The 19,179-nt window shown below is 33.0% G+C and overlaps 1 protein-coding gene across 1 annotated transcript in view; it reads left to right on the forward strand.

Annotated features, from left to right (window-relative positions):
• The first annotated feature begins 11,882 nt into the window (after positions 1-11,882).
• Positions 11,883-19,179, forward strand: part of LOC142976686 (synaptic vesicle glycoprotein 2C-like) — a 46,902-nt gene continuing 39,605 nt past the window's right edge. The window contains exon 1 of the mRNA XM_076120187.1: positions 11,883-12,203. Within this exon, the coding sequence (XP_075976302.1) occupies positions 12,188-12,203 (16 nt within the window). The 5' untranslated portion in view covers positions 11,883-12,187. The remainder of the gene's footprint in view (positions 12,204-19,179) is intronic.

Below are 19,179 nucleotides of genomic sequence, written 5' to 3' on the forward strand. Positions count from 1 at the left end.
AAAAATCTACTTATATTATACAAAATTGTAAATCTTCTTGTTTAAGTAGTTTTCTCTTTCCATCACCGTTCGAACGTCATTATATTTATCTGTATCAATATTGATATTAATGCAACTATCATATAATTAGCTATTGTTTGTTATTTGTATGGAAAACTCTCGTTTATAGGACGTTCGTTACATTGTGTTTATTTACCAAAGTATCACGCGTTCGAGCCTGTTTTAGGCAGTAGTTTTGACCTGGAAATCCCATTACTTCGATGGCATGCAGTTATTATTGCTACTTTATCAGTTTAGCCGAATTCTATTTTAAATTTAGGGTAAACTTAAACTTTATCATAATTGGTTTGACCATTAGCAGTTTTTAACACAGTAAACATTACTTAAAAACAAGTTCAATAAATAAATAACATTACGCTTGTTAAATCTGAGAGTAAGCAAGCACGTTTCGCTTTTTACAATTCTAGTCCCCTGTAATAGTGGACGAACCTACTGCTATATACTGTGCACGTTACCAAATCGTAGTTATCAATTTTTATTCCCGTGGACGACGATCTACGTACACGAGATTGACAATTTTCAATAAAATCTGGCAGAATCGAGATATTTTCGCTTAAAGAGTCGTAGGTAACGAAATAACCCACATTATGGTAGTAGTAGACACTAACCATTTCTTTATCAAACATAGAAACAATTACATGATTTGGTTTGTTGTAAAAAAATTGTCAGCGTCCCTAGCGTATTCTACAAAAAAATATCTAAATGTCAAAGGCGCTACAGGTTTCAATTAGTCCCTCCAAACTCCGTTCTGGAATTATTAAATTATAGGTATACAATTTCTCGATGTCTATTCGATAGTTGACTGCTTTTATATATTTTAGCTCTAAAAAGAAGGACTTTTTAGCAAAAATAACTGAATATTTTTTTGAGAACAAAAAAGAAGAATGTCGATCGAAAATCATTGAAGACTTCTAACAGTATCTTGGTATAAATCTGTGTAAAACGTGTGCGACCTTTGAAGGCCGTATCTAACGTAACGTGACATTGTAGTGAGCGACAAAAATAAACGGTCAATGGTCTGTTATCTGTTCGTGTCGAGTGCGCCTGCGCATAGCTGGGTTCAGTATTGTATTTAATTTTGTTAGGTTATAATGGAGAAGAAATTAAGGTCTTTGTAAAGAAATACTGCAGTTTTCTTTAACCTACTTAGAAGTAGTACTAAAAATCTCAATAGACCTAAGTACTTTCATTCTTGAAGATTATACCGTAATCAGATTCGTCTTTTGTGCAATAAAATTTTAAAATTGTAGGATACTTTAGTAACATTTCGTTATTAGCTAGCTATTTTTTGTAAAATTGTATTGCCTTCAATACAGAGCCCTAAGGACCATTTCCCATTATAATACTTTGCACTTACCGGCTGATTCTACAATTTCTTAGGCGGATAAGGTATAGATAGATGATATTGTGCAACAGTGCCAAAATGCAAACAAATGTTTGTGTTAATGTCCGAATCATATAAGTTAATTCGAATCTTCAACAGTATTGAATAACCCTATAAGAATTCTAACTAAATAATAACTATTGGGTTCTATCACGTTATATATTTTACTAGCTGACCCGTGCAACTTCGCTTGCGTCACCTAAGAGAATGGGTCAAAATTTTCCCCGTTTTTGTAACATTTTTCGTTGCTACTCCGCTCCTAATGACCGTAGCGTGATGATATATAACCTATAGCCTTCCTCAATAAATGGGCTATCTAACACTGAAGGAATTTTTCAAATCGGACCAGTAGTTCCCGAGATTAGTATAGTATAGATAAGATTCTCCAATAATTATAAGGTGTAAAAGTCTTTAATTGTGTTCCATATTTAATGAGTAGAATTAAGAAAAGAATGTCGAAAATGTCCTATAATAGTTCTTATTGTTACGTAAACATTTGTTTCAGTCGCCAAGGTCCTGATGGTCTGGGTCAAGTATGGAGCAGAAACCATACTCCGCGGTACAGTTATAGCTCGCCTTGGACTTCGCCCTTCGGAACTGTGTGAAGTACTGACAAGCTTTGGACTCGAGACCCAAGTCTAAAAGGGAGAGACAGCAATGAAATATAAGGAAGAGATTTGTTGTAGGATAATGCTGTTGTTTTAATAGCTTAGTTCGCTTGTGTTTTTGATAAATATAGTTCCTTGGTCCTTCCCGGGTAGTAATCTATCGCACTGCCATTCAGCTGCATCCGGTAAGACTGGAAGCTGTCCAGTCTTACCGGATGCAGCTGAATGCCAGTATTGTACGTGGAGCGACTACATCTCTGACCTCCACAACCCAGTTACCTGGGTCATAACACGATACCCTTCAGTAAGACTTATTGTCAGACTTTCAAGCTTCTGATTTTATATTTTACTATATTTTATACGCCGACTCTCACTATTTTATCACAATATTAGGCAAATTTGTTACGTAAACGGTCTGGGTCAAGTATGGAGCAGAAACCATACTCCGCGGTACAGTTATAGATCGCCTTGGACTCTGCCCTTCGGAACTGTGTGAAGTACTGACAAGCTTTGGACTCGAGACCCAAGTCTAGTAGGGAGAGATAGCAATGAAATATAAGGAAGAGATTTGTTGTAGGATAATGCTGTTGTTTTAATTGCTTAGCTCGCGTGTTTTTTTGATAAATATAGTTTTTTGGCCTTCCCCGGGAAGAAATCACGGTAAAATATCAAAATGGTTGTAGACGTGTGCAGCGAGGAAAGTTTTTCTTTTGTTTAATGCTGTGTTTTGTTGAATGCTAAGCATGGAATTTTCATGCTTGCTAAAATATATATTTGCTCGACTATTTATAGAGACCCGCAAACTATGTCCACCACCTGAATTTTTCCCATGGGAATGCGTCATTTTCCCGGGGTTAAAAGTAGCCTATGTCCTTTCTCGAGTATCAAAATATCTCCTTATCAAATTTCATGCAAATTGGTTCAGTAGTTTAGGCGTGATTGAGTAACAGACAGACAGACAGATATCAGTATGGCAAAAAGGCTATTTCATATTGTATGGCCCTTTTGCAAAATTAGTATAAGCCTTTATAATATTTGAGAGGTACCTACACAATACATGAAATGTGAGGCACGTTGCGTCAAGAGAATGATTTTAATGATAGTGGTTTTATTAAAATAATCCTAGGCGCTAAGCACCAGATAAATTCAAACATCTAAGATAGGCTTTCTTACAAAGCAGATTCGTCTAATGTACATAACTTCCTATGTATGTAAATTTCTAAACATTCTCTTCATAAATATAATATAAAGTCCACCCTGTTTTGCTCCCAGTACAATCAGTCGTAGCTAAGAGAAATTTGTGACAGTAAAGCCGTACAAAGTTAATTGTGAACTCCACGCGAACATCGCATGAGAAACACTACACACTCTAGATTATACTGGTTTATTACACGTTTATATACGAGGGATAATAATAATAATAAGAGCAATGGTTAAATAGGGATTTTTTTTTATTAGCCCCTTATGTGTCCCACTGCTGGGCAAAGGCCTCCCCTCTTTCCTTCCAAATCTGTCTGACCTAAAATAGGGAATATAATTTCAAAACTCTATACTAATTTTATAAACGCAAAGGTCAGTTTGTCTGTTTGTAGCGTCCTCAAGACTAAATTGCTGAAGCGATTTGGCTGAAATTTTGTATAGAAATACATAGACTACTTTTCTAATATTTTATTCTTAAGTGGCTGAAATAAGGGATGCTAGAGCTACTATAAATAAGAATATTATTTTAATTTATGTAGTCACATAACATTACCATTTATGGCAATGATTAGTTAGAGCAACAGCTTGCTCATTAATAAATTACAGGCGCTGACTTATAAATACTAGTACGATAGAATAAAAATTATTTTGCGATTAGAGGTTTCTCTATACTGAACTGATTATCCATCTCTACTATATTATATCAAGCTCCTAACAATAACCCTTTTCTTTAAAGGGTAAGTGGAGATGCAAGTTTTAGTCAACATCATTTAGTTTAGATGCTTAGTCAGTGCCGCATAAAATAACATTAAATATTAATTCACTCAATTTATTTACAAAATTTAACGCTACTAGAAAAAGCAAAAGTTTATACTTCGGGAATCGAAACTGGTTCTTTGATATCAACAGTCACAATAACAGCAGCTGGACCACTGACGTTTTATTATTTCAATTTTAAATAAACAGATTATTTGGTTCAAGAGAATCATCACTTAGCAATGTACCGCTAAATCATTTAATTGACACCTTGTTTGTACAAGCAAAACCGAAACACCAAACTAGTAAATATCGGTACAAACATACAAAGAAACAATTAGCATGAAATTTATATGGGCAATTGTTTTTAAACCTGTTATAATCCTACAACTTAGTAGAGGGTATTGTATGCAAGGTTTAAGGCTGCAGGTATATTATTATAACATTTAGAATTTAGGACAAAGGTGACCTCTTGCAATTTTATGCAGCTGATGAAGGCCTTTTGAATACAGCTACTTTATATTGAACCCGTTTTCAACTCACTCTCCTACCTCTTTTAAACGACTCCACAATAATCTCTACATCATAGGCTGACTGGCAAAAAATACCTCTAGCATTAAGTTCGCCTTTATACAGCTCTGTATAATAAGTTTAAATACGTAATTATGAAATATATTTTATTTAATTAAGGTAGTTCTTCTCATATTAAAAAAAAATACATTTAAATGCGAACTTTATATACCTACCAGAAATATACTACTAAATAAATTTAAGTAAAATAAAGCATCATAATGTATCTCCGCATCGCCTTCCTCAGGTAACGTGCCCAGAAGACTGGCAGCATTGCCACGTTGAATGGTATAGCTCTCTAGTAAGTTGTCGGACTATAGTATCTCTGTAATATTTTTATTTCAAAGAATTTGGGAACTTTATCTTAGTTTAGTAATGGTTCTTAATTGGAGGTAAAAAAATAAAGGTTCTTTGTTAAGAATGGAAAATAAGTCACGTCATTTCAAGGAAAATTATGTCGGAATTTTCTCGACCTGTGTAGGTGATGTGAATTATTGAATGCGATTGGTGGTCGTGATTTTGATTCCCGGATTGAACACTGAGTCTGTTGAGATGTAGTCCAGTTAATTAAGAGAGGAAAATGGGTTGGGTACTAACATGTCTATCACACTCCGTTCGGAAGTTGAAAGATTCTTATTCGTTCTGATGGATACATATATTTGTCCCTTATATTTGGGTAAAAATGTCTTTCCTTTGGTCATAAGCATACACTTGCTAAAAGCACATTATTTATTAATATGATGTTTAATGTTTTCGTGTTTTCACCACGCGTGCCTAGTGCGGGCAGAGGACTTAGCATGTCTACAATACTGACTTACAAAAACATATACAGGGTGTCCCAAAACTCAACGATAATCCGAGACAGGATGAAAGGCCAAGTCATACCGGTTATAGGAAAAATTTAAAAAAAAATCCATATCACTTAGTTCAGCAATAATAGACACTTTTCAAAAAAGTTGAAATTCCACACATTTGGTCGCATTTTCAAGTCCTGTGATCACCAATGTCACAATTTCGCTGTGTTTTTTTGAATTTCGTGATTTTAATTAAATATGCTATTAATCGTATAACAAATTAATGCACAAAACATTGTTAATTTAATAAAAAAAGTTAAGTTTTAGTGAGTCATCTTTCTCAAAAATATCGTTAGTCAACTTTGACGCTTCATACTGGAAAAAAAATGTACTACACTACCCTTGGCAAGTTATTTCAAAAGTTGGCGCATTTAATCAAGATTTCAAAATAGTATAACACTTGCCACTTTTCTTGCCATTAAAAATGTTATTTTTATTTGAACGAAGAGTATCCTCGCAAATGGATCGGACGCGGTGGTACAATTTTATGGCATCCTCGTTCCCCCGATCTAAATCCAGTAGACATTTTTTACTGGGAATGCATAAAAGAAAAAGTTTATTCGAAATCAATACAAAATCTATCAGAACTTCGCCAGAAAATTGACACAGCGTCAGAAGAAATAAATGCAAGGAATTTTGCTTGACTGGTAAAAAAATCTTTTGTACGCCGTTGCAGAGACTGTATTCGTGCCAGAGGAAGCAATTATTTTTAGTAAAGAGGTAATTGAGTCAGTCCATAACAAATATTTAATGTAATAAACATAATAGGTTATAATAATTAAAAAAAAAACAATGAACGAACCATCGATCTTATTTAATTATTCTCCTAAAACTAAAGTAATTCCGAATTGTCTTCCTCTAGCATGAATTCAGGCTGCCATAAAATTGTACCACTGCATCCGATCCATTTGCGAGGATACTCTTCGTTCAAATAAAAATAACATTTTTAATGGCAAGAAAAGTGGCAAGTGTTACACTATTTTGAAATCTTGATTAAATGCGCCAACTTGTGAAATAACTTGCCAAGGGTAGTGTAGTACATTTTTTTTCCAGTATGAAGCGTCAAAGTTGACTAACGATATTTTTGAGAAAGATGACTCACTAAAACTTAACTTTTTTTATTAAATTAACAATGTTTTGTGCATTAATTTGTTATACGATTAATAGCATATTTAATAAAGATCACGAAATTCAAAAAAACACAGCGAAATTGTGTCATTGGTGATCACAGGACTTGAAAATGCGACCAAATGTGTGGAATTTCAACTTTTTTGAAAAGTGTCTATTATTGCTGAACTAAGTGATATGGTTTTTTTTTTAAATTTTTCCTATAACCGGTATGACTTGGCCTTTCATCCTGTCTCGGATTATCGTTGAGTTTTGGGACACCCTGTACATATACATTTTATAGTATTAGGAATCATTACAAACAAATCTTTATGTGAACAAGAGTCAAGGCTAGAAAGCTTCCCCTAAATATTGTCAATACGCCGCCCTCAATGTCTTCCCTATGCAATATTTTGTTCTAATTAAATGGCTTAGCGTGCTTCAAGATCGTTTACCGTCACGGGCACCTGTACTATCTATAAATAAGTATAGGTACTAGTCTAATATTATGAATGTCTGTCTGTTACGCCTTCACGAATTAATTAATAAATTGATGGTTATATTTTGCATACGAGTAGATATTATTATGTCCCTAAAAAGATAGGTGCATAGTACTCATAACCGCCGGACCCGATTTATATAATGTATGGATGCTAATGATGCAAAATTATGTTGTATAGATCGTAACTAGTGACAGTTTGCCAATCGAATTACAAGTAAGAAAATTGTTCGCCCGGAATACGCTAGGGGCGCTGTATGCAGACAGTGGTAGGAAGTTGGCCCTGCGGTCCATTATTATAGGAAGCAAGCCGTTTTATCACTGTAAATGTACTCCCGATTATTTACGATATTTCATTTAAAACCTCGATATAATTTCACCCTGATGAAGAATTTTCATGAACATTATGGTCAGACATGTCCGGTTAAAACCACAGGTTTTGACGTATGGAATTATGTACAGGTTTCCGACACACTAGCATTTTACTAATCGTATTTATTTTAGTACTGGTACGTTTTAATATGCTAAACTTTTGAATGGTTTGGCTGAAATGTAGCATAAAGATATTGGAAGACTCGGAATTAATCATAGCTTTTATTCTTGCCTTCTTGTAACAAAGTTGCGTAGGACATCTTACAGAAGAAATAATAATAAGTTTAATTTTAATAATTTTTACCCATTAATGTCCCACTGCTGGGCAAGGGTCTCCTCTCGTAAAGAGGGAGCGGTTAAGTCTTGAGTCCACCACCCTGGCCAATTACGGATTGGGGACTTTGCATACCTTTAAGAAGTTAAGAACTGTTTTAAAATGTCTCAGGTATGGAAGTTGCATCACCATCTTTTTATTCACCATTGGAAAGCTTATAAAAACTGTTTTCTTTGTTTTGTTCCTTTGGCAAAGACTTGAATTTAATCGCACAGCAAATTTATTCAAGTTAATTCAATAGCAAATTTTCCAATATTTCCCATTAAAATTATCATGTGTTATCCCCTTAAACTTGATCGGTATTTGTGATATTAATAGCTGTTCACTACACGTGTTTACGATCATCAAATCTAACGGAATTCCTGCAAGTTCACACGTTAGTTCCTAAAAGATAAACTGGTTGGAATGCATTATTGATATACGCAGACGTAAATAAGGATATATTTGCTGAAAACTCTGAAATAAGGAATGCAAACTGTTTTTGAGGGACTTTTAGACATTTATCAGGGTCTGACATTCAGAGTATTAACATAATTATTAGGTAATTTAATGTCCTAACTACTACTTAACTTTATAAGTATTTATTTTCGGAGTGAAAAAAGTTAGTAAGTACCTGAAATGCAACCCGGTTTTCTAGTGAATACTGAATTAATTTGCCAAAATTGCATCAGAGCTTTTTCAATTTAAATGCCGTTATATATAAGATTATTGTGCTACTGCGGTATATTTTTTAGTGTAAGATTTTCACTTGCTAAACATTTTTAGGATAGTTGAAAGTAACTCAATTTCAAGATAAGACTTGAACTCACATTACATAATCAAAGATCCTTCAAAACTATTTTCCGCAAAGCCTCCATGTATCCTGACGTATTCAGTGCAATACGATTAATTAAGGCAGCATCTCATGCTTGTAGTCACGTAGACTTTAAAGGAAATATGTATTAAGAGCAGGCTATTTTAATCAATAATTTAGGTAATTAAATTCAAATGAAACTGTTAATTTATTGTATAAATTTAATACATTCATACAATTAACAAAGTTTCATTTTCAATTTAAATGATTTTAATGATAATATAGTTGGAATCTTTCAAAAAGGTCAGATGTTTGTCCAGATAATTGTAACCAGTGATCCTGTATAACAAGATATAAGGATGTGATCGAAGTAAAACAAGTTTGTAGGGATCGGAGAAGGTGACATTATTTGGTCTCTACCTTCCTCTATAGCAAAAAGGATCCCCTATAGCAATAATTCCAAAGGAAATTGTAAAAACTTAAGCTAAATCTCCTTTACAGCATGTTTTTTAGAGAAAAACATAAAGTAACGTGGGATAATGACAAGAAAAGAAAAAAGAAGAAGCAAGTGTCTCTCTCATCTCTACTTCTCTCTATGGAAACAAGCTTTGATTTTACATAAGATTCAAGCAGTATATAACCTCTATCAAACACGCAGGTGAGGTCATACTACGATGGGCGCACATGACATGTTGACTTTACCCCCTGTCACTCTACGGTAACCTTGGCTTTGAACGAACACTCTCCCTGTTCGTGAAACGTAGGAAAATATATTGTTTAGTACAGTTTATTGTAAGTTCTTTTATTTTGATATATAAATGAATATATGTCAAAAAATAATATCTTGGTGTAAGGATGAAATGTATGTTACAAAATGTAATGAACGTCAAAGTATCGACATGATGTATAATTAAATTATGTATTTCCTTTGCCACTTTAACAACAATTACTAAAAATATAAAAAAACCCAATACTAGTAAACGTGTTTATTGGTACGGAATCCCTCGTTTGCGAGTCTGACTCGCACTTGGCTGGTTTTTATTATTTTTAATCTACTACTGTCCCACTGCTGGGCAAGAGTCTCCTGCCTAACGAGAGAGCGGTAAGGAATTAAGTCCACCACACTGGCCAAGTGCGGGTTGGGGACTTTGCAATTCTTCAATAAATGCAATAATTAATCTTTATACATAACTTTTTGTACACATATTTTAACGTATATTATACACGAAGGCAAAGGCAGAGGTTTTAAACATATTTCTCTCGTATATAACCACAATGGTAAACACTACCGACCGCGTCACCGAGGCAGTCCTAGAAATAGTTAGGAAAAATACCTTGTTGCATAAATAAGGAACCATATTCCTTCGCGTGACAGTATCCTTACTTAATACTACAGAATCATATTGTCATATCCAGAAGTAGTTTACAATTCACTTCGAAGGTAATTAATACAAAACAATATTTTCCTTAAACGTTTTCCGATACTAATTAATTACGTCTTTTGCAATCAGATGCGGTGATTTATGTAATCGGTAGCTTATGAAACCTGTAACAGGTTCTATTCCTGGGCTATGCAATTTTTTATTTACTAAAAAAATTTTCAGTTAGAACCCAAAATTCGTAGTCTAGTCAGTAAATGGCAAGTGGTTTATCAAAACTTAGTTATGGAAATCGAACCTGTGAAAAAACTATCAGCAGCGACTTTCGCAGCTAAAAATATAAAGATTCCTATTACTAAATATGTATTTAGAAAGCACCTATTTACAGGTATTAAATAAGGTACCTGGATACCTTCAATATTTTCACATTTTTATATAACAACTTACAATTAGGTATAAGAATATTACTTCTTTGAATACGTATAAAATTTTTGAGTTTGTATGTTAATGTTATGTTTAACGGCCACCCATCTATTAAGTATCCGCGGTAAGTATTACTTAACCTACATTTGATAAATCTTTCCATAAATAAATACTCGAATTATATAAAACTGCAAAGAATATAGGTTTTCCTTGCAAGTGATGTGGTCGAGGTGAGCGGGCAAATAATCCCTGATCCTTACTTCCTTGTGTTGAAACTGATCTATATTGAGAATTATAAGTACGTTTATATCCTTAGTTTATCAGTCTTGTTGTATACTTTAAACGGTACAGACGTTTTTGAGAAAAAAAGGAAAGATAGTTTAAAAATAGCTTTTGTTAAAGTAGTAAAGAAATTATAACTGAAGTTGATTTTAAGTGAGAGTTTAACTTTACATATAATTGATTTGTTTTTTTTATTTATTAATGTTATATTAGTGGTAATTTATTACTTGATTTTTTGTTTTTTTTTATTATTATATGTGTAAGTGATCCCAAAGATGTATTATCTAGTTGAAGGAAAAGGTAACTATATTTTTTTTATTTACGTCATTTTGATCTTTCTATTCTATAAAGTCACGCCTTTTTCCCATAAGGGCAGATACCAAAGGACGCCACTTGGTACGATCCTTAAAAAACTGATTTCGAAGTGAGCAAAGCTTGCATTATATTATAAAGCTTGATAATGATACCATCTCAATTTAATTAATATAGACTTAAGTCTATTCAGCCGCTGTGCAATATATTTAACTTTATACTAGCTTTTTCTCGCGACTTCGTCCGCCATCTGAATTTTCCCATGGGAACGCGTCATTTTCCCAGGGTAAAAAGTAGCCTATGTCCTTTTTTCGGGTATCAAAATATATCCATACCAAATTTCATGCAAATTGGTTCAGTAGTTTAGGCGTGATTGAGTAACAGACAGACAAAGTTACTTTCGCATTTATAATATAAAAATAAAGTATAATAAAGTATGGATTTGTATCATATCTCATTGTCATCAAAGTTAAAATATAATTTATTTAATACGTTATACCACGAAATACACAAAAATGTGAATGAGACTCCCCGAAATTTTCCTTTCAAATGTAGGAATCTCAAAAGAATTGACGTACAGTAAAAAAAACAATCAAACCCCCTAACAGCATGCTTTTACAAGCAAAAGGTGCATTACCAGAACATGACCCTACGAAACATAAGATAAGGTGAAGACAATGATGAGATCTCTAAATACTATATAACAATTTATTGCGGATTGAAAGATTTCATGAATAAAAAAATAAATATCATTTAGTAGCTTGTTCACAATTTTTAACCAATATTTTGTACCATCAATAATAACATTACATCATTACAAAAGAACAGCATCACAAATAATAAAGTATGAATTAAAAACCTACCACAACAAACCAAAACACAAAACAAAAATTCTACCAAACGTACTCACACCAAACGGTCACATGAAAAAAGAAAATTTTCCCGACGCACGCATTTCAGTAGTATTCAGTCAGTACTGAACGAAACATCTACTGTGCGCCCAGTATTTCAGTCAGTCTTTCAGAGACAACGCTTCAGTGCAGTCGCGTACAAATGCCGCGAAACACACGCTCTCGAGTCAAATTAAAAATTAACTACTGAACAAAAAAAAAACTTTTTGAAACCAATGGGATAAATTTTAAGTGTTAAATAGTGATTTTTTTGATTACAGTCACATAGTTACGGTGACTTTTTAGTGGTATATAAGTGTGATATTAGTTTTTAGAACTTTTAGTGTAAGTTTAGTATTTAATCATGGAAGAACAAGCAGGTGAGTTTTTTACAAGCTTTTTTCGTTTTATAAGCAAAAAAATAGGACAGTATTTTTTTTTGCGAAAATTACGACGTAGTTTTTCGTATCACTATTTTTAGATTTATTTATGTACATTTTTATTTCAATTATTTAGTCATTGACGGGTAGAAAAGTATAAAGCAAATTTTAACTAATTAAATAGGTGAATCATGAATATTTACAATAAAAAAATTACTCGTAATTGCAAAGTTCAGAACAACATGCTACTGTATTTTTTAATGGAAAATTGTAAGGGAATATAAATACTATTGCAATAAAAAGTATGCTTTTCAATTGAAGAATATATTTTACACATAATATTTTTAGATTAACAAGCCCTTGCCCCTGACTTTGTTCACGCAAATATCCATGACCTTCGGACTTTCTAGTTAGTATGATATATATCAAATATTAAGGTGTTACATAGCTTTTCATTTTGAAGGCAAATTTCGCGACTTCTAAATAAGTATTGATTAGCTTATTGAACAGAATATTGACAGATATTTTTCTCATTTATTTGATACTTTATCTACTGGATAAATTTATCTGACACTTACCCGTATAACGTAAATATATTCTTTAATACATACATACATACATAGAAATAGTTACACTCGAAGGTATAGACAGAAGTGTATAACACCCTTATGAAGTTCTTTATAATTTCGAAAAAACTACCATTAAAAAGACTATCGTTTTTTTAATACATAATATAGATTTCTCATTACGTATATTATGAGGGTTTTTAGGGGTTGATAGATAATGGCGTCATGTCTTGACAATGGCTCCGAGACGGCTGTGACGTCACACAGCCCACCCTCTTTAATTAACCCTCAGTGCAATGTTCCACGTTGAAATAACAGTATTGGTACTGAGCTTATTTAATTTAACTGTTCAGTATTTTACTGGTCATGCAATGTTGAAATGCAGAAAGCTAAAACGACTTCGGTATGTACGAGTTAGCTAAATTATATTTTATAATTATGTGTATTTAGTTATAAAAAAGTAGTTGAAGCAAACAGGTCCCTGCAAAAGCCTGCAGGTCACTGATGATTGAAATTCAGAATTTTATGTATCTCAAGCAGCCGCGAATTTTCGTACAAGGCTCTGTACTAAACTTGTTGATTCGTAAAGAAAATGATTTTGAGAAAAAAAAACAGCATACCGAACTTCTAACTAATACGGCTAGATAAACGTTTATTAAACTTACATAATGTATAAATTACAAATACATTATATTTCCAATATTATGTTGAAAATCCCAATGACATAATAATTCTGATTCACATTTTTTCCGAAATACAAATTTCCCAACTGTAACTCACAGCGATTCTCAACGAGTTTATCGAGTTACGAGAGTTTGACATTTAAAATGTACTGCAAAAATAGTTCCTACCGCGTCTGCTACAGGCGCTGATCAGATTTTCATACAGAATTTCTCGATAGCTAGCCAGTGTTGTCGATAGTCGATAGTGGTAGAGAATCAGTACTACGTGACAATCGGGCCCTAAGTTCTCCTCTAAATATAGTCATATGAATAATTATATAATTTTATTGTTATAATTTTCCTGTTACATGTAATTACAGTTAATAGGTAAATAAGTGCATACATTAATAAATATACTGTACCAATCGCCTTAGAAGTATCGTTGAGTTTCAGGTTTACTTCTGAAAAACATATTTTGATCAGTAATTTTATTATTTTTAAGTGTTTTTTTCTGTGACTTTGCCCTTATTACACATTGTTATGATAACCTTTACTTATTGAAGATAATTTAAAGATTCCTTTCTGTCTACTCTTTTGGCAGAAAGAAGGCAAGATGCCGCAAAAACAGAGCATACAGAAGCAGAGCTTGTACTATGGTAACCAAATCACTGATAAACATACTTTCATACAGAACTTTAAATACAGAATTATTAAGATAAATTAACCAGACTCAAAACAGATACTCGTGCACAACACAAATTTTAAACAAAAAAAAAAATAACCCAAAATGGAATCGAATCCTTCACCTTCATTAACAATTCAATTAAATTCATTAATTACAATATTGTTTTAAGAAAGTGTCTTGTTTATTTAAACTCATCAAGAAGGTCGGCAGATAAGTCTGAATGTTTCAATGTATTGTCTGATCACAAATGTTGGGCACTTGCCACCGTGTGATTGGCACTCTATGTTGTTGTTTATTCATTGTTGCACTCATTTAATAGTTGTTACTGTTGAGGATAAATTTTCCTCTAAATGATAATTAATTTTATTGCCCACAATAATGGCAGGCGCGATTTTTCTGCACTTCGTAATTACTTAAAATTAGCTAGCATTTGACTGTTAAAATTCCTTAACACTAGAAAAACAGTGATTTCATTCTTAATTATTTTGCAAACTATGTTTTTGTTTCTTTCTTATTTTTTAGTTTTCATGATTTTTTATTGTTATTAATAGTTTTAATCCTTAAAAACAATTAATATACATATACATATGTGGTACATGGTTCCTTTAAAAATCATTTTAAAGGTTAAGTATTAAGCCCGACCCTTTAGTGTTAAAAAATTAAATAATTCTTGAGGAACAGAGGCTTAGAGGTGACGACAAATTATTTTTACAAATTTTGTGGATAATTTTTCAGTTGATGGTCGGCAATGATAAGAAGATGCTATCGATTTTTTTTATTATTAAAAATGACTTTCATTGTCAATATTGTTCGGTTAAGCTACGACTAGATAGGTTGGGATATGGATTGGTGAGAAAACTATTGCACAATATCTGGTAATAATAGGAAATGTTACGTAACAGAACAGGTACAGTCAGGAACAGTCACATTTTCAGTTACTCACTGTGAAACCACTGTATTTTCAAAGATATTTTTTTTTACCTGACCTATTTTATCCCTGTCCCACTGCTGGGCTAGGGTCTCTACCCGTATTGATGGAGGGGTTAGACCTTGAGTCCACTACGCTAGCCAAATGCGGTTTGGGGACTTTGCGTACCTTTAAGAAAAGCGTTAACCAATAACAAATAAAGAAAACTATTTATCTTGTAAAAAACATATTTAATTGAGTATGAATTATATTACATACAAAGAATTAAAATTAATAGTTGCCCAATACGTGCAACTAACTTTTGAGACATAAAATTGAAGTCATGACAGGTGTATACATATTTATGCTCGCGACTGTACAAACGAACAGGAAAAACAATAGTTTTTCGTAAATGTGTACCTCTGAATAAATTAAATCGATAAAAAAGCATTATCCTTACGGAAAAATTCTATTTTTTTACAAATATGTCATCATTCAGTGCAATTACAGATATTTCAAGAATCAATTCAATTGTATTGTATCTGAATGAAAAAAATAATCGATTACGATTTGTCATTCACAGGAAAATCCATATTTCCTTTGTGTTAATGTGAAGGATAATTTGATTTGATTTGATCGATACAGTATTTTTTCCGTCTTTAACATAGAACTTCAACATTAAATTAAGTTCAAAAGTATTAATTAGAAATAATAAAGTTATAGGTAAATCTTGCGATTTTGGCGGGGTACCAAGTTCGATTCTCGTGACAATCCCCTGCGGGTAGCTCCTTCTTTAATTGATGTTAGCTGAAAGCCTCCTCATTTTTTTGAGTCGGTTTTCAGCCGTCATCTGTGTTCCACTGTTGGGCAAAAGTCATCTCCTTTTTCCTTCTAAAATTTCCCATCTTATGCAATCTCTTCCCCATGTCATAATTAGCCATTTCTTATGAAATACGTAGTTGGGAGTTACAAAGATCTGTTCAAACAAGTAAATGATTTGAAATATTATCAGTCCCTTTCACATAGAGTGCAGGAAGTCAGTTATTTTTATTATGAAACAAAAGAGATAAGAACGTATATATGAGAGAAACGTTTGTAATTATTATTTTGTTGCAGTGGCAAGTTCAGGGTCTGTATTTTTAATGAAAAAGTGATTAAAAGTACAGATCTAGTTAAAAACCCAAAATAAAACATAATATACGCTTTTTATGTAAAATCGGATAACGAAAATCTAGAAAAAAAAACGTAAAAAAAATCCTAGTTTGTATGACTCAGTAATCGAACGCGAGAACTGGGTTAACACGATACAACTCAGTAAGGCTGGTAGACCGGCTTGCAAGCTTTTGACTACTGATAATTAATGTCAAATATTTTTGAAAATGACAGCCGTGACCTACTGTAAAACTGTATAATATGGTCACCCATCCACAGACCATCCTCGGTAAGAGTAGCTTAACCATAGAGATAAGGAGAAGGAGACCATAGAGATTGTTTCGTTTGACTGTTGTTGTTAGTAAATTAACATATTTATTATTATTTGTTTTGAACTAAAAGAAGATGGACGGCGGCCATGACAGTAGCTATGTGCTATTTATAAAGACACGTGGTGCTTCTAAAACTCAAGTTAACCAAGGTTGTCGCATCTGTTGATCAACATACCAATTAACCTTAGATAATTAAATGATGATGCTTTTTATTTGAACTCATTTTACGCATATTTAAATGTGAAATTAGCGCTATTTCTGGTAAGGTACAACTGTTGAACTTGTTTAACTAAGGGTTAAATTTGGTGGAATTATACATTTTATATTTAGTAATTAAGCAAAAAATGTAGTAAAAAAGTAAATTAAAGTTAGAGTATTGTAAGTAGCATCTTCCCCATGAGCGATTTATTTTACCTTAAATGAATTATATTATGTTCAGTTGTTTAGCTTTAAAAGAGTAACAAACAGATATATGACATAGAATATTGGTATAGACTCGCTACCTGCTTTCGCTTCGCTTACCAAATATTACAATAAAACGTGAATAGAACTATTTATTGGTTAAGACCGCATGAAAATCCGTTAAGTATATTTTGTGTTCACAGCGAACAGACATACAGACAGACAAACAAACAGACTTTATTTATGATAGCGATTTACTTTGTTTATATGAACAAACTTCAAATAAAAACTCAATCAAGAAATCGGCAATTTTCCCACAAAATTGCCCACTCACTTTCTTGTAATTGCTTATAATTTGCGCAGTTACTGATAGATCGTGATAAGGTGTTAATACAAGCTTTACTATCGGAGCTTTATCTCGCTACTGCCGGGACGATAGCCAGTGATAGTGGCTATGACGTCAGTACAGAGTACAAGGTCTGTTGGTCTTCTCGAAGGTCTTTCCGAAGGACAATGTTAGCTGATGGTCTTCTATTGGAATTAAAATGAGAAGACACAATATCTAAATGAAAATCAATTAAAATTTATGTATTAGGCGATAATATTTTTCTTCATTAAATTTTTTTACAACATCTCCCGCACTAAGAATTGATCTTGTGTCGCAAGGACCATTTATTATTAGACAAACATACAAAAAACGGTCACAAAACACAACCAGACTCGAAACAATTTATTTGTGAATCGAACCCGCAACCTCGCGACACAATGGTAGCGGCGTGGTGACTTTACTAGGCGGATTTTTGGAAGCTCTAATTTGTTGTCATTTTATCCTCCGGATAAGTTATTCGACACTTAATCATAAGTTACTGCCCTTTATATTATTTTACTACTGATGCTGATCCTTTAAAAAATACTGTAGAGTAAGAATTATCCAGATTCATGCTAATATTGAGAATTGAGTGCCAAAATGAAAAAAATAATTACAACGATCATTAATTATCTTGTTTACTTAACTCATGAGTAATAATTAGGTTCATTGATTGAATGTCTTAATAATAACATGAAACATTAACCTGAGTTTAATCTGGACATTGCGTAGTTTGTAAATAACGTCATATTTTTAAGAAACGAGATAAAGAAGAAATTACTTATCTATGAAACAATTTTTTCAAGCAGACAGTAGGATATACTTTCAAATTGGATAACCTATAGTAACCCTGGGTAATAAAGTTGATATCTGGGTTTGGAGGTTAACCGGAAACCTAAATTAACTAAGAGAGAACTCTTTTTTTTGCTCCGGTAACGCTAGTGAGATGACATTATAAAGTTGCTCCTCAATTTTAATTTTACCGGTACTCTGCTTCTATTGGTCGTAGCGTGATGGTATATAGCCTTTAGCCTTCCTCAATAAATAGGCTATCCAACAGTAAAATTAATTCTTTAATTCGCACCTGTAGTTCCTGAGATTAGCGCGTTCAAACAAACAAACTCTTCAACTTTATAATATTAGTATAGATATTATAGTATAGATTACGATGGATTTTCTTCCATTCTTACTCAATATTTCACAATAATTCACTCTCAGTTTACTAACCTACTACAATCAAATGGTCAATAAACCTATTCTCTAAAAGTGACCCAAACAGACGTTGACATAACCTGACTTAAACATGGTTGATTCACCCACAGTCTTTTTGTAAACAGCTCGAGATAACATATAGTAATCAGCTCTACTGGTTTTCTTTGCATAAAATCTTTCACCTACTACTGGATTGTTATTTTATCAATGTGATATCTTCTCCGGGACATAAGCTGCGACTCTATACATAAGCTTAGTTGAGCTTAGTCTTTCTTCCAAGCTATGTTGGACTTGGCTTCCAGTCTCACCGGATGCAACTAAATACAAGTGTTTTACATGGAGCGACTGCCTATCTGTCCTGCACAACCCAGTTACCTGGGATATAACATGATATCCGTCGGTAAAACTGGTTGTCAGACTTTCAAGCTACGGACTACTGTTAACGACTGTCCAAAATCTTTGAAAATGGCCGCCGAGACCCAAAATTTTACGTGCCTTCTGCAACACGGAGGAACTCGATATGTATAAGATGGTCTACCATCCTCAGATCAACCTCGGCAAGCATGGCTTTACCTCAGATATTGATCTGCGCGATCTGCTGCAGCTGCGACTCTGTTAGATAGTTATTTACTTCTGTATTGCGGTTTTCAGGATATGATCTACGACGATACAAAATTTTTAAATTTTCTGT

This window comes from Anticarsia gemmatalis, chromosome 11, assembly GCF_050436995.1.
Source record: "Anticarsia gemmatalis isolate Benzon Research Colony breed Stoneville strain chromosome 11, ilAntGemm2 primary, whole genome shotgun sequence".
Lineage (NCBI taxonomy): Eukaryota > Metazoa > Arthropoda > Insecta > Lepidoptera > Erebidae > Anticarsia > Anticarsia gemmatalis.